The sequence below is a fragment of the Panulirus ornatus genome, chromosome 43 (genome assembly GCF_036320965.1).
Source record: "Panulirus ornatus isolate Po-2019 chromosome 43, ASM3632096v1, whole genome shotgun sequence".
Classification (NCBI taxonomy): domain Eukaryota; kingdom Metazoa; phylum Arthropoda; class Malacostraca; order Decapoda; family Palinuridae; genus Panulirus; species Panulirus ornatus.
Genome location: NC_092266.1, coordinates 9,101,282 through 9,117,992, shown reverse-complemented (window position 1 = coordinate 9,117,992; position 16,711 = coordinate 9,101,282). Strand labels below are relative to the sequence as shown.

Here is a 16,711-nt window from a genome sequence, read left to right as displayed (position 1 = left end):
ACAACAACTGACTTCCCAAGCGCTCTCATCCACAGCAGACTGCACACTTGCCCCTCTCTCCAAAACTCTTGCATTCACCTCCCTAACAACCCCATCCATAAACAAATTAAACAACCATGGAGACATCACACACCCCTGCCACAAACCAACATTCACTGAGAACCAATCACTTTCCTCTCTTCCTACTAGTACACATGCCTTACATCCTCGATAAAAACTTTTCACTCCTTCTAGCAACTTTCCTCCCACACCATATATTCTTAATACCTTCCACAGAGGAGCTCTATCAACTCTTATCATATGCCTTCTCCAGATCCATAAATTCTACATACAAATCCATTTGCTTTTCTAAGTATTTTTCACATACATTCTTCAAAGCAAACACCTGATCCACACATCCATTACCACTTCTGAAACCACACTGCTCTTCCCCAATCTGATGCTCTGTACATGCATTCACCCTCTCAATCAATATCCTCCCATATGATTTCCCAGGAATACTCAACAAATTTATATCTCAGTAATTTGAGTGCTCACCTTTATCCCCTTTGCCTTTGTATAATGGCACTATGCACGCATTCCGCCAATCCTCAGGCACCTCACCATGACTCATACATATATTAAATATCCTTACCAACCAGTCAACAACACAGTCACCCTCTTTTATTAATTCCAATTCCAATGCAATACCATCCAAACCCATCGCCTAGCTACCTTTCATCTTCCACAAAGCTTTTACTACCTCTTCTCTCTTCACCAAATCATTCTCCCTAACCCTCTCACTTCGCACACCACCTCGTCCAAAACACCCTATATCCCTATATCATCTAACACATTCAACAAACCTTCAAAATACTCGCTCCATCTCCCTCTCACATCACCACTACCTGTTATCACCTCAACATTAGCTCCCTTCACCTATGTTCCCATTTGTTCTCTTGTCTTACGCACTTTATTTACCTCCTTCCAAAACATCTTTTATCCTCCCTAAAATTTAATGATACTCTCTCACTCCAACACTCATTTGCCCTCTTTTTCACCTCTTGCCCCTTTCTCTTGACCTCCTGCCTCTTTCTTTTATACATCTCCCAGTCATCTGCACTATTTCCCTTCAAAACTCATCCAAATGCCTCTCTCTTCTCTTTCACTAATAATCTTATTTCTTCATCCTACCACTCACTACCCTTTCTAATCTGCATACCTCCCACGCTTCTCATGCAACAGGCATCTTTTGCGCAAGCCATCACTGCTTCCCCAAATACATCCCATTCCTCCCCCACTCCCCTTACTTCCTTTGCTCTCACCTTCTTCCATTCTGCACTCAGTCTCTCCTGGTACTTCCTCACACAAGTCTCCTTCCCAAGCTCACTTACTCTCACCAATATCTTCACCCCAACATTCTCTTTTCTGAAAACCTCTACAAATCTTCACCTTCACCACAAGATAATGATCAGACATCCCTCCAGTTGACCCTCTTAGCACATTAACATCCAAAAGTCTCTCTTTCATGCACCTATCAATAAACAAGGAATCCAATAACGCTCTCTGGCCATCTCTCCTACTTACATACGTATACTTATGTATATCTATCTTTTTAAACAAGGTATTCCTAGTCACCAGTCCTTTTTCCTCAAACAAATCTACAAGCTCTTCACCATTTCCATTCACAACGCTGAACACCCCATGTACACCAATTATACCCTTAACTGCCACACTACTCACCTTTGCATTCAAATCACCCATCACTATAACCCAGTCTCCTGCATCAAAACTACTAACACTCAGTTGCTCCCAAAACACTTGCCTCTCAGGATCTTTCTTCTCATGACCATGTGCATATGCACCAATAATCACCATCTCTCTCCATCCACTTTCAGTTTTACCCATATCAATCTAGAGTTTACTTTCTTACACTCTATCACATAATCCCACCACTCCTGTCCTCTCTTGTCCTTGCTCTTGTCCTCTCACCAACCCCTGACTTTACTCCCAAAAATTCCTAAACCACTCTTCCCCTTTACCCTTGAGCTTCACTTCACTCAGAGCCAAAACATCCAGGTTCCTTTCCTCAAACATACTACCTATCTCTCCTTTTTTCTCATCTTGGCTACATCCACACACACTTAGACACCCCAATCTGAGCCTTCGAGGAGGATGAGCACTCCCTGCGTGACTCCTTCTGTTTCCCCTTTTAGAAAGTTAAAATACAAGGAGGGGAAGACTTCTAGCCCCTGGGAGTGGGGGCTAGAAACCCTCCCTTCCTTGGGTTGGGCCATTCTTTCGTCTGTTTCCTTGTGCTACCTCGCTAACGCAGGAGACAGCGACAAAGCATAATAAATAAATATTTATTATTTATTTATTTTACTTTGTCGCTCTCAATAAATAAATACTAGCGAGGTAGCACAAGGAAACAAACAAAAGAATGGCCCAACCCACCCATATACACGTATATACATACATGTCCACACACGCAAATATACATACCTATACATCTCAACGTATACATATATATACACACACAGACATATACATATGTACATATTTTATACTGTCTACCTTTATTCATTCCCATTGCCATCCCGCCACACATGAAACAACAACCCCCTCCCCCTGCATGTGCGCAAGGTAGCACTAGGAAAAGACAACAAAGGCTACATTCGTTCACAATCACTCTATAGCTGTCATGTATAATGCACTAAAACCACAGCTCCCTTTCCACATCCAGGCCCCACAAAACTTTCCATGGTTTACCTCAGACACTTCATATGCCCTGGTTCAATCCATAGACAGCATGTCGACCCCAGTATACCACATCGTTCCAATTCACTCTATTCCTTGCACACCTTTCACCCTCCTGCATGTTCAGGCCCCGATCACTCAAAATCTTTTTCACTCCATCTATCCACCTCCAATTTGGTCTCCCACTTCTCCTCGTTCCCTCCACCTCTGACACGTATATCCTCTTGGTCAATCTTTCCTCACTTGTTCTCTCCATGTGACCAAACCATATATAGCTGGAGGAGTTACAGGGTTAAGGATGCAAATTCTTTATATCTACATGTAACACCACCAAGACCCCTTTCATGGGCCCTTGTAGCTTCAAGATTGCACTACAATCACCTGCACGGAAAGGACAGACTCCTTTGGAGTTCTTCAGGCTGACTGTTCTCCTTTTCATACCTTCACAATGATACAACCTTGCAGAAGGCAACTATTCACTCACCTCCTAACCACAGGCAAGCAGATTTGGTAACACCTAAGCATAAATTGTTTAATATATTGCCTTCAACCATTAAAAACAACATGGACCATTCAGTGGCGAGATTTGAAAGGGTCCTTGATATGTACCCATAAAAAATACCAGACCAAGTAAGATGTGGTGGATACAAAGAGCTAAGAGGCAAGGATCCAACAAGTTGACTGAGAAAAGAACAAAAGTACAGCTTGGTTTCATGATGATCTGCTAAGGCAGAAAAGCCTCTAAAATTTACAAATACCGTATGAATGATGATCTGTTACTGACTGTGCAAAATTAGATTCCTCTTTCTTTACCTATTTTCTTGTTTTTCAAAGAACATTCATAATAGCTTTAATTGTCTGACAGCCAAATCAGCAGGAAGAATTCATAAATACTTTTCATATACCACTATGTACACAGGAATGCATTACTCAACGTGGAAATAGTAGGCAATATAAGTGTAAGGAATATTCTAGAGAAAACATCTTGCTTTGAATGTTCAAATCAATTTACAAAAATAAAAATAAATCATCTACATGTTACATTTAGTATATACGCACCAACTGAAGCCTCTGGAGAGTATGAAGCACCAGCACTAAGGTAGTACTGATGGTGTGGAGATGGTATTCGAGGTGCAGTTGCACCTGAAGCTGGTCCAACAGGTATTCCAAGGTTACTGATATGAACTGGGGACTGCTGGGTATAGTAAACCCCTTGCCCAACTGGGCTAGAAGCTTGAGGCGAAACAGTAAACATAGTTCCTCCACCATAATGCTGTGGAGAAACTGGTGGCTTTACCATGTGGCCACCGATCGCACCTGCTGGTGCTGGAGAAACTTGACCTCCAGGAGACACAGGTGATCCTACCATATCTGAGGACATATTTCTTAGTTCACATTAATAAGAATAATCATAATTTGAGTAATATTGTATGACATACACTGGATTCATAACTGGTATCAATTCATCCTAAGTGCAAAGCTAGACAAGTAAAAAATCCACATAATATTTTTTCATTTTCCTGTTACAAAATATAATTCTAGTAAATTTGTCCTATCAATGAAATTATCCGGAGGTTTGATCGAGTAAGTAACGTAAGGGTAAGAGAGATGTGTGGAAATAAAAAGAGTGTGGTTGAGAGAGCAGAAGAGGGTGTTTTGAAGTGGTTTGGGCACATGGAGAGAATGAGTGAGGAAAGATTGACCAAGAGGATATATGTGTCGGAGGTGGAGGGAACGAGAAGAGGGAGACCAAATTGGAGGTGGAAAGATGGAGTGAAAAAGATTTTGTGTGATCGGGGCCTGAACATGCAGGAGGGTGAAAGGAGGGCAAGGAATAGAGTGAACTGGAGCAATGTGGTATACCGGGGTTGACGTGCTGTCAGTGGATTGAATCAAGGCATGTGAAGCGTCTGGGGTAAACCATGGAAAGCTGTGTAGGTATGTATATTTGCGTGTGTGGACGTATGTATATGCATGTGTATGGGGGGGGATTGGGCCATTTCTTTCGTCTGTTTCCTTGTGCTACCTCACAAACGCGGGAGACAGCGACAAAGTATAATAAAAAAAAAAATCAGTATTTATTTATTATTTATTTTGTTTTGTTGCTGTCTTGCGCTCTCGCAAACGTGGGAGACAGCGACAAAGCAAAATAAATAATAAATAAATACTTAAAACTGCAAAAAAGTCATACAACTCTTTTTAATAACATTCAACAAACAAAAGTTAAAATTTCAAATATAATTCAACTAAATTCAAAGAATACCAAATTGGTGAACTGATGGGAAGATTTCTCAAGGCAGCACATATCATCTTAAAAAGTTTCCTTAAAATCTGGCCTTGGAACACATGTTCTCTTTTGATTGAATTTACAGGCAAACTGCACCCATTCCAAAACTGATGCATTCAAAGAAAATTTTATCCAAGCAAAACCTTAAGGATATGAATGAAATACACAAACATTACACCCAAAATGTTTCAAAGAGAGACACAGAAAGGTTAGTAAGGATCTTTAGTCAATACAGATGCCTTAAGTGTCTACAAACAGGAAATGTGTGTGTAACTCTAAAATTGATTCATCCTTCTAGATATTATTATCCAATTTTATTAACCGTACAGAGCTCTGCAGTTTATATATTCTCTACTAAAGTCTTACACCCCAACTACACTTTTTTGGATTCATTCATTTTTTGATATAATTCTATTCATGGTAACTATTATTAAGCATAAAGAGGCTCCAGAGTTGAGGTAGAATTTTTGGATGCTGAACCACTGTGTCTTCTCAGTACATACACAGATCTTTAGGAGCAGGAAAACATGGTACAATCACAACACTAATCCTTACACAGCAGTATTGGTTTTATTGTCCATTTTCTTATGTGCAAGCAACAATTTTTTTCATTTATGAACTGATAGAATGACATTCAAAAGTTACAAAATCCTTGAAAAGTTGTATTAAATGGGTTTGTGTTAGCCTGGTCCACTGCTTGCTGAAGGTTGGAAAGGAATGTGCTTGACATGTCTGACAAGAAGTGAGAACATGCAGAGTTGGTTGCTACCTTTCAGACTTGGTTTCAGTTTGATCTTATTCCATACAAATGCAGAGCACTTATGGTGAATAACATAAATAACATTAGAAATGTTAAACATACAATAAAAATGAGGAAGGGAGAATGGTTGGTATGTGTGGTGATGATAGTGAATTTTTTTTTTGTTTTTTTTTTGTTGCTGAACTTATTTTCACACATTTCTCTTACTTCATACTAAAACAGCACTGGCGGAGAAACATTTGAACGAGTTTAGAAATCACACATAGCCACAGAAAATGGGTGTGAGAGAAATAAGTTACAATGTAAGAATATTTTGGAGGTAGTTTTCTTTGGAATTATTCCTGTTATTTACCTATCATCTCTTACCAAGTCCTCCATCACCCAAGATTACATAAAGATAAAATCTGTCACAGAGGTTATATGGGAACATTAGGTGGAACCATTAGGTAGAGGTAGTAGTTTACAACATTAGGCAGAAACATTACGAAGACACATTAGGTACATATAGTCAATAGGAACATTAGGCAGAAGCCTCTGAAAACTGCACTAGAGTTGCCCTCCCCAATGGCCTGTTAGGGGCGAGGCACTAAAGGCCAAGAATCAGCACTGGAGTTCACCAGTTAGGGAGAATCTTCTGCCATGGCTACCCCCTTGAGGGAGTTCCTAAAGGGAACAGGAATCAGAGACACTAACAGATAGATAGATGGGAGGTGAGCAGATTATAAAAGGTAGTGAGTGGTGAGATGAAGAAGTAAGATTGTTAAAGAAAGAGAGAGGCATTTGGACAATTTTTGCAGGGAAGTAGGGCAAATAACTGGGAGATGTATAAAAGAAAGAGGCAGGAGGTCAAGAGAAAGGTGCAAGGGGTGAAAAAGAGGGCAAATGAGAGTTTTGGGGTGAGAGAGTATCATTAAATTCTAGGGAGAATAAAAAGATGTTTTGGAAGGGGGTAAATAAAGTGCGTAAGACAAGAGAACAAATGGGAACATCGGTGAAGGGGGCTAATTAGGAGGTAATAACAAGTAGTGGTGATGTGAGGAGATGGAATGAGTATTTTGAAGGTTTGCTGAATGTATTTGACGATACTGGCAAATACAGGGTGTTTTGGTCTAGGTGGTGTGCAAAGTGAGAGGGTCAGGGAGAATGGTTTGGTAAACAGAGAAGAGATAGTGAAAGCTTTGCAGAAGATGAAAGCCGGCAAGGCGGCGGGTTTGGATGGTATTGCAGTGGAATTTATTAAAAAAGAGGGTGACTGTGTTGTTGACTGGTTGGTAAGGATATTCAATGTATGTATGCTTCATGGTGAAGTGCCTGAGGATTGGCGGAATGCATGCATAGTACCATTGTACAAAGGCAAAGGGGATAGAGGTGAGTGTTCATATTACAGAGGTATAAGTTTGTAGAGTATTCCTGGGAAATTATATGGGAGGGTATTGACTGAGAGGGTAAATGCATGTACAGAGCATCAGAATGGGGAGGAGCAGTGTGGTTTCAGAAGTAGTAGAGGATGTATGGATCAGGTGTTTGCTTTGAAGAATGTATGTGAGGAATACTTAGAAAAACATGGATTTGTATGTAGCATTTATGGATCTGGAGAAGGCATATGATAGAGTTGATAGAGATGCTCTGTAGAAGGTATTAAGAGTATATGGTGTGGGAGGTAAGTTGTTAGAAGCTGTGAAATTTTTTTATCAAGGATGTAAGGCATGTGTGCGAGTAGGAAGAGAGGAAAGTGATTGCTTCCAAGTGAATGTCGGTCTGCGGCAGGGGTGCATGATGTCTCCATGGTTGTTTAATTTGTTTATGGATGGAGTTGTTAGAGAGGTGAATGCAAGAGTTTTGGAGAGAGAGGCAAGTATGCAGTCTGTTGTGGATGAGAGAGCTTGGGAAGTGAGTCAGTTGTTATTCACTGATGATACAGCACTGGTGGCTGATTCAGGCAAGAAACTGCAGAAATTGGTGACTGAGTTTGGTAAAGTGTGTGAAAGAAGAAAGCTGAGAGTAAATGTGAATATGAGCAAGGTTATTAGGCTCAGTAAGGTTGAGGGACAAGTAAATTGGGAGGTAATTTTGAATGGAGAAAAACTGGAGGAAGTGAAGTGTTTTCGATACCTGGGAGTTGATTTAGCAACAGATGAAACCATGGAAGTGGAAGCGAGTCAGAGGGTGGGGTAGGGGGGCAAAGGTTCTGGGAGCGTTGAAGAATGTGTGGAAGGCGAGAACGATATCTTGGGGAGCAAAAATGGGAATGTTTGAAGGAGTATTGGTTCCAACAATGTTATATGGTTGCAAGGCATGGGCTATAGATAGCGCCGTGCAAAGGAGGTTGGATGTGTTAGAAATGAAATGTTTGAGGACAATATGTGGTGTGAGGTGGTTTGATCGAGTAAATAATGAAAGGGTAAGAGAGATGTGTGGTAATAAAAAAGAGTGTGGTTGAGAGAGCAGAAAAGGGTGTATTGAAGTGGTTTGGTCACATGGAGAGAATGAGAGAGGAAAGATTGACAAAGAGGATATATGTGTCAGAGGTGGAGGGAATAAGAAGTGGGAGACCAAATTGGAGGTGGAAGGATAAAGTGAAAAGGATTTTGAGCGATCAGGGCCTGAACATACAGGAGGGTGAAAGGCGTGCAAAATATAGAGTAAATTGGAACGATGTGGTATACCGGGGTCGACGTGCTGTCAATGGATTGAACCAGGGCATGTGAAGCGTCTGGGGTAAACCATGGAAAGTTTTGTGGGGCCAGGATGTGGAAAAGGAGCTGTGGTTTTGGTGCATTACACATGACAGCTACAGACTGAGTGTGAATGAATGTGGCCTTTGTTGTCTTTTCCTAGCGCTACCTCATATGCATGCGGGGGGAGGGGGGTGCCATTTCATGTGTGGCGGGGTGGCGACAGGAATGGATAAAGGCAGCAAGTATGAAATGTGCATGTGTATATATGTATAAGTCTGTGTATGTATATGTAGGTATATGTTGAAATGTATAGGTATGTATATGTGCATGTGTGGGTGTTTATGTATATACATGTATATGTGGGTGAGTTGGGCCATTCTTTCGTCTGTTTCCTTGCGCTACCTCGCTAACATGGGAGACAACTAAGTATAATAACAAAATAAGAAAGACAGATAGATAAATAGATAGATAGATAGAAAGACAAGTAGGTAATTTCTTCCAAGTTAACAAGGAAAAGCTGAGGGTATTAGGGTGGCCTCCCTGCTCATGTAAATCTGCTAAAGTCATGGTCACTAATTACTTCACAATTCTCATTCAATTCTTCCCTACTTTTTTCTTCCACTGATATATATGTTCCTCCACATCCCTTTGGTCATCCACAAATCTACGTATTGTCCATGGGGTTCTCACATACATGACTTACAGGTTACCAACCATACTCCTATAATGGTGGTTGTAAGAATATTTGGGAAAGCAGAATTTTCTCCACACCTTCAGAATTAAGGAAGAGACTCCTACTGGCTACAGCTAGGTATTTAATCACACAGAATAAGTTAAGCCAAACTCTAAAAAGATCATCACACTACAATGGGAGCCATTAAATGAATAACCTTGTTTTCTTAGAATTAAGTTCCACAGCATAAACCCCTAAACAGTAACATAGGTCTTATATAATGTTCACCCGCTGAGAAGAAAAAAATCCTTGCAGAACATCATATGTTACTGAAGAAAATAACCAAAAAAGTATACATAATTTTCTCAATACTGGTATGGTAAGGGTATTAATTTTTATGGGAGAGAGTAATGGCTGGTGGCATGGATGCTCCTCATTCATACCATGCAATGATTGTGGGTTTTTTTTTATCTAAGAATGATTTAATTTCATACACACCTAATCACATTACAATTTTTTTCATCTGTGATATCATACATCCTATACATATCACTAAATTATTTTATGATATATTATTATGCATATTACACCGGTTATCCCTGGGGATAAAGAATACTTCCCACGTATTCATGTCACAGAAGGCAACTAAAAGTGTGGGAGCGAAGGGTTGGAAATCCTCTCTTTCTGTTTTACTTTTCCAAAAGAAGGAGCAGAGAAGGGGGCCAAGTGAGGATTTTCCTCTAAGGCTCAGTCATCTGTTCTTGACACTACCTTGCTAATGTGGGAAATGGCAAATATGTAAGAAAAAAAAACACTGGTGGGCAGGTTAGAAAGGGCAGTGAGTGGTGGGATGACAAAGTAATGTTGCTGGTGAAAGAGAAAAGAAAGGCATAAGAATAATACTTATTGAAGAGTATAAATGATTGGAAGATGTAAAAGTGACAGGAGGTCAATAGGGAGGTGCAGGAGGAAGAAAAGGGGGCAAATGAGAGCTGGGGTGAGAGATTTTGAGTGAACTTCAGGGAGAATAAAAATTTTTGAAGGAGGTTAATGGTGTGAAAAGACAAGAGAACAAATGGGATCATCAGTAAAAAAGACAAAAATCTAAAAAAAAAAAAAAAAAGGGCAAAAGGGGAAGTGGTAAAGGAAGTGAGGAGTTAATGGCAGATGAAGATGGTTTGGGTCAGGGAGGTATGCAATATGAGGTCACAGAAAGTAGTTTGGCAACAAGAGAAGAAATGGTAAAAGCCTCGCATACAATGAAATGTGGCAAGGCAGCTGGATGGACAGTACTGCCGTTGAATTTCTTAAGGGGGTGGCTGTGCTGTTGACTGGTTAGGCAGAATTTTAGATGTAAATATGGATCATGAAAACTGTTCACATGCTTGGAAGGATGCTCTAAACAAACTGTCACATGAGATTAGTGAATCCTCAATATATATCAATTGTGCACTTTATCATGTAACAGAAAAAATGGGGAACAATTGCAAATTGCCTTTATTTCTTCTTTTTCTTCTTCATCAGCTTCAAAAGGCGTAGACTGAAATAAATACTACTGCAGATTAACATTTTCAATAAATTTTTTTTAAGTAAATCCTGGCATTTTCATGGTCACTTGAAAATGTGAGTAGCTGAAGGACCTTTCAATTTCTGTTCTGTATAGAAATGGACCTTTAAAATAACTTATGGAAACTTGGGTTCATTGATCATTAAATAAAAAAAATATAAAATTCATGCTATCCCTGGAGATTAGAGAGAAAGAATTCTACCCACATATTCCCTGCATATCATGGAAGGGCGACTAAGTTGGAAATCCTCCTTTTCTTGCATTTCAATTTCTAAAACATAGAACAGAAGTAATTATCATGGAGTGCTCATCCTCCTTAAGGGCTTATGTTGGAGTGTCTGAATGTATGTGGCTTAACTAAGAAAAGAAAGGGGTAGAGGAGAAAGAATTCTACCTCTGTATTCCCTGCATATCATAAAAGGCAACTAAAAGGGACAGGAGTGGGGAGCTGGGGGAAAAAACTTCTTGTATTTCAATCTCTAAACGAGGAAACTGAAGAAGGAGCCACACAGGGTGTGCTCATCCTCCTTAAAGGCTCAGGCTGAGGTGTCTAAATGTGCATGGATATAACCGAGGTAGAGGAAAGTTAGGTAGTATGTTTGAGGAAAAAACCTGAATGTTTTAGCTCTGAGTGAAACAGCTCAAGGGTAAAGGGGAAGAATGCTTTGGAAATGTATTAGGAGTAAAATCAGGGGTTGGTGACAGGACAAGACATACGAAAAGAAACATGAGTTGTAAGAGTGTGACAGAATGAAAGGGGATAAATTCTAAATAGATGTGGGTGAAAGTGGATGGTGAAAGATGGGTGATTATTAGTGCTTATGCACCCAGCCATGAGAGGAAAGACCAAGAAAGGCATACATTCTGAGAGCAGCTGAGTGAGTGTGTCAGCAGTTTTGATGTAACAGACCAGGTATCAGTAATGGGTGATCTAAATGCAAAGATAAGTAATGTGGCAGCTGAGGGTATAATTGGGGTGTATGAGGTATTCAGTGCTATGAATGGAAATGGAAGCTTGTGGAGTTGTGTGCTGAAAAAGGACTAGTGACTGGAAATACTTGGTTTAAAAAGAAGGATATACATGAGTATACGTGTGTGAATAGGATAGATGGTCAATGAGTATTCCTAGATCAAGTATTAATTGATAGGTGTGTAAAAGAAAGAATTATGGATGTAAATGCAGAGAGGGGCAGCTGATGGCATGTCTGATAACTATCTTGTGGAGGTGAGGGTGAAGATTTGCAGAGGTTTTTGAAAAAGAGGAAGCATTGTCAGGGAGAAGAGAGTGATGCAAGTAAGTGAGGTTGGAAAGAACTGCAGGAAGAAATACCAAGATATTGAATGTAGAATGGCAAAAGGTGAGAGTAAATGAAATGAGGGAAGTATGTGAGCAGGAGAGATGGCCAACTGGCATTAACAGATTACATATCAATTGAAGATTGTGTAAAAGAGAGACTTTTGGATGTAAATATGCCGAGAGATGCAGCTAGTGGGATGTCTGATCACTATCTTGGGGAGGCAAGAGTGAAGAGTTGTTGGGGTTTTTGAAAAAAAGGAAACAATGGTGGGGAGAAGAGAGTGGTGAAAGTATGTGAGCTTGGAAAGGAGACCTATGTCAAAAAATACCCAGACAGATTGAGTATAGAATTGCAAAAGGTGAGAGCAAATGAAATGGGGAGAGTGGGTGAGGAATGGGAGGTATTTAGGGAGGTAATGATGGCATGTGCGAGAGATGCATGTGGCATGCAAAATATGGGAAGCAAGCAGATTAGAAAGTGGTAGGATGAAGACATAAAGTTGATAGTAAAAGAGAAGAGAGACATGCGAGTGGTACTTATGGAAGAAGTACAAATGACTGGGATATAAGAGAGGCAAGAGGTCAAGAAGAAGGTGCAGGTGTTGAAAAAGAGGGCAAATTTGAATTGAGGTGAATGAGTATCAGTAAACTTTAGGGAGAATTAAAAGATGTTTTGGAAGGAGGTAAACAATGTGTGAAAGACTAGAACAAATTGAAACATCAGTGAAAGGGGCAAAATGTGAAGTGATAACAGGCAGTGATGAAGTGAGGAGATGTAGTTAGTATTTTTACGGACTGTTAAATGCATTTGATGACAGAGTGACAGGTGTATGGAGTTTTGGTCAGCGTGGTATGCGAAGTGAAAGAGTCATGGAGGCTGGTTTGGTAAAGATAGAAGAGGTGGGGAAAGCCTTGCATATGATGAAATGTGGCAAGACTACTAGAGTGGATGGCATTGCAGTTGAATCTATTAAGAAAAGAGGTGACTGTATTGCTGATTAGTTGGTTAAGATATTCAATGTATGTAAGGATCATGATGAAGTGTCTGAGGATTGGTGGAATGCATGTATACTGCCAATGTATAAAGACAAGGGAATAAAGGTGAGTGTTCAAACTACAGAGGTACAAGTTTGTTGAGTATACCTAGTAAGATGTATCAGAGTGTATCGATTAAGAGGGTGAAGGCATGTAAAGAGCATCTGATTGGGAAGGAGCAGTGTGGTTTTAGAAGTGGTGGAGGGTGTATGGATCAGGTGTCTGCTTTAAAGAAAGATTTAGAAAAACGGAAGGATTATTGTTCCTAAATTCAAAGGAAAAGGTGCAAATGATGTATGTAGCAATTATTAAGGAATAAGTCTGTTAAGTATACCAAGAAAAGTATTATCATTATTATTATACTTAGTTGCTGTCTCCCGCATTAGCGAGGTAGCACAAGGAAACAGACGAAAGAATGGTCCAACCCACCTATATACATAAACACCCACACACGCACATATACATACCTATACATTTCAATGTATACATACATATACATACACAGACATATACATATATACACTTGTACATATTCATACAAGCTGCCTTCATCCATTCCCATCACCACCCCGCCACACATGAAAAGTGTATACATGATTATTAATTGAAAGATTGATGGAAGTGACTGAATGCAGAATATGTGAAGAGCAAGGGGGTTTTAGGAATGGTAGGGGATGTGTGGATCAGATTTTTGTCGTAAAGATGACCATGGAAAAGTATTTAGCAAAACGTAAGAAGTTGTATGCAGCTTATATGGATTTGGAGAAAGTATACGACAGAACTGAGTGGAATGCTTTGAGGGATGTGTTAAGGATACCTGGTACAGGGGAATCACTGTTGGATGAGGTAAAAGCCTTCTATATAGAGAAGAGCAAATGTGCATGTAAGAGTGGATGAAAAGCTGGGCGAAAGTTTTGGAATACATGCTGGTGTGAGGCAGGGCTGTGTGCTGTCACAGTGGCTTTTTATTATATACATGGATGGAAAGATAGGAGAAATGAAAGCAAAACTGGAAATGGGGTGCAGAGATGGAGTGCGGCAGGAAGGTATGGTGGCAAGACTGTTTGCAGATGATACTATGTTGTTTGGGAGAGTGATCTGAGTTGCAGAAAGGTTGTGTGTTCTATGATGTGTGTAAGCAGAGGAGATTGAAGGTAAATGCAAGTAAAATAAGTGTAGGAGATTGAAGGTAAATGCAAGTAAAATAAGTGTAGGAGATTGAAGGTAAATGCAAGTAAAATAAGTGTAGGAGATTGAAGGTAAATGCAAGTAAAATAAGTGTAGGAGATTGAAGGTAAATGCAAGTAAAATAAGTGTAGGAGATTGAAGGTAAATGCAAGTAAAAGTAAAGTAAAGGTGTTTGAAAGAAAAAGGAGTAAAAGTATAGATTTTGTAAAACCATATAGGGTAAAAGAAAGTGTACTAAATTGTGTCACAGATATGGGGGGAAAAGACAGGAAGAGATGGAATTTAAGTATCTGGGAGCTGTCTTGGGTAAATGTGGTGATATGGAAGGAGGGATAAGGGAGAGAGAGAACAGTACAGGGTATCAGAATCACTGGGTCCCTTAATAGAATAATGAAGGGTAAAGGTGAAAGTATGGAAGTGAAAAGAGGATTAAGGGAAAGCATAGCCCTCCCAACCCTGCCCTATGCAGCTGAAACATGGACACAGAATGAGGCACAGAGGTCAAGAATCCAAGCTGTGGAAATGAGCTATCTGAGAAGAGCATGTGGAGTGACTAGATGGAATGAAGAAAATGAAAGGATGTATGAGAGATGTGGTATGGCAAGGAATGCAAAGGGAATGAATTGTGGAGTGGTAGAATGGGTGAAACATAATACTTTGAGGGCATGAGGAAAGAATGAAAGACTGGAAATTTACATGGAGAGTTTATGATAGTACAATCAAATGGGTTAGAGTAAGTCAGAAGACCACTGTTGACATGGGCAAATAGGGTGGAGAAATACTGGAGGGAGAGCAACACAGGAAAAATGCCTGGAACAGTGTATGCGGGAGAAACATGAAAGGACAGGGATAAGTGGAGACTCTGTCATGGGCACCCCTTGATACGAGTACCCAGAGGGAACGGACATTAGAGATATAGATAGACATATGGATTTGTATGTGGCATTTAAGGACCTGGAGAGGGTACATGATAGGGATGATTGAGATGAATTTCATTGTGGAAGTTTCTTAAGAATATGCACCGTGGGAGGAAAGCTCCTACAAGCAGTGGGAAGTTTTCATCAAGGATGTAAGGCTTATGTATGAGTTGGAAGACAGCAGAGTGAATGGTTCCGAGTGAAGGGTGGTCTGCAGTAGTGGTGTGTGATGTCACCATGGTCGTTAGATCAGTTTACAGATGGGGTGGTGAAGGTGGTAAATGCAGGTCTTGGACTGAGGCAAGTAAGCAGTCTGTGGGAGAAGAGAGAAAGCCTGGGAAATGAGTCAGTTTTTGTTTGCTGATTATGCAGCACTGGTGACAGATTCAAGTGAGAAACTGCAGAAGCTGGTGACTAAATTTGGAAGAGTAAGTGAAAAAAGAAAGTTGACAGTGAATGTGAGTAAAAGAAAGGTTATTAGGTTCAGCAGGGTTGAGGGATAAGTTAGTTGTGGAGTGAGTCTAAATTGAGAAAAACTGCAGGAAGTGAAGTGTTTTAGATATCTGGGAGCAGACATGGCAGTGAATGGAACCATGGATGCAGAGGTATAAGGTGTGAAGGTTCTAGGAGCACTGAAAAATGTGTGGAAAGAGAGAACATTTTCTGAGAACTAAAAAATGGGTATGTTTGAAGGCAGGGTTGTACTAATGAAATGATAGTGATACGAGGCATGGGCCATAGAAAAGGTTGTGCTGAAGATGATGGATGTATTAGAAATAAAATGTTTGAGGAAAACATGAGGTATGAGGGGGTTTGATCATTTTAAGTTTTTTCATATCAACAGTACAGCTCACATATCTGTGAAGTTTCTTCATCCAACCCCTCTGTTAACAAGAGTACACTCAAAAGCCTTCCATCTCATTATTTCTCATGGCATCACCTCTCTTCAACCTTTCTTTTCTGGACACTACAAAGTTGTTGTTCTTTCTCTGTTCTACAGTCATTAATTAGGCTCCTCCTTTTGAGAGGAATCTGCATGTGTCCTAGCCAGCCAGGCTTAGATCTGAAACACATCTGACTGCTGCTTCTCACATTCTGTGTGTGGAAACCAGTAATGGCAGTAGAAAATTACCCATTAAGGGTGGACTCTTACCATTTGGTGAAGCTCACTTAAAGGCAAACAGCCTATCCTAGATTTTTCTCATTCCATTGGATTGGGGCAATTTCATCTTTCATATCTACCCTTTTGGTGTAACAAGAAGAAACCTGTCATACAGGGCAGAAATCAGGATGAACCTACAGGAGATGCTTGGTAAATGAAAAGAATACTAGCAGCCATCTCTCTCCTATTCAAAGACATGTGAAAAGAAGAAAGTCAGGTGTCATTTTAAGGTGAAATTTACTGGGCCTAAAACGAACTGAAATTGGAGACCAAATTGGAGGTGGAAAGATGGAGTGAAAAAGATTTTGAGTGATCGGGGCCTGAACATGCAGAAGGGTGAAAGGTGTGCGAGGAACAGAGTGAATTGGAATGATGTGGTATACCAGGGTCGACGTGCTGTCAATGTAT

At 40.2% G+C, this 16,711-nt stretch overlaps 1 protein-coding gene across 8 annotated transcripts in view; it reads right to left on the bottom strand.

Annotated features, from left to right (window-relative positions):
- Positions 1-16,711, bottom strand: part of LOC139762302 (proto-oncogene c-Rel-like) — a 280,381-nt gene that overhangs the window by 3,354 nt on the left and 260,316 nt on the right. For all 8 annotated transcript variants that reach the window (XM_071686905.1, XM_071686903.1, XM_071686902.1 and 5 more), the window contains one exon: positions 3,799-4,110. In XM_071686905.1, the coding sequence (XP_071543006.1) occupies positions 3,799-4,110 (312 nt within the window). The remainder of the gene's footprint in view (positions 1-3,798; positions 4,111-16,711) is intronic.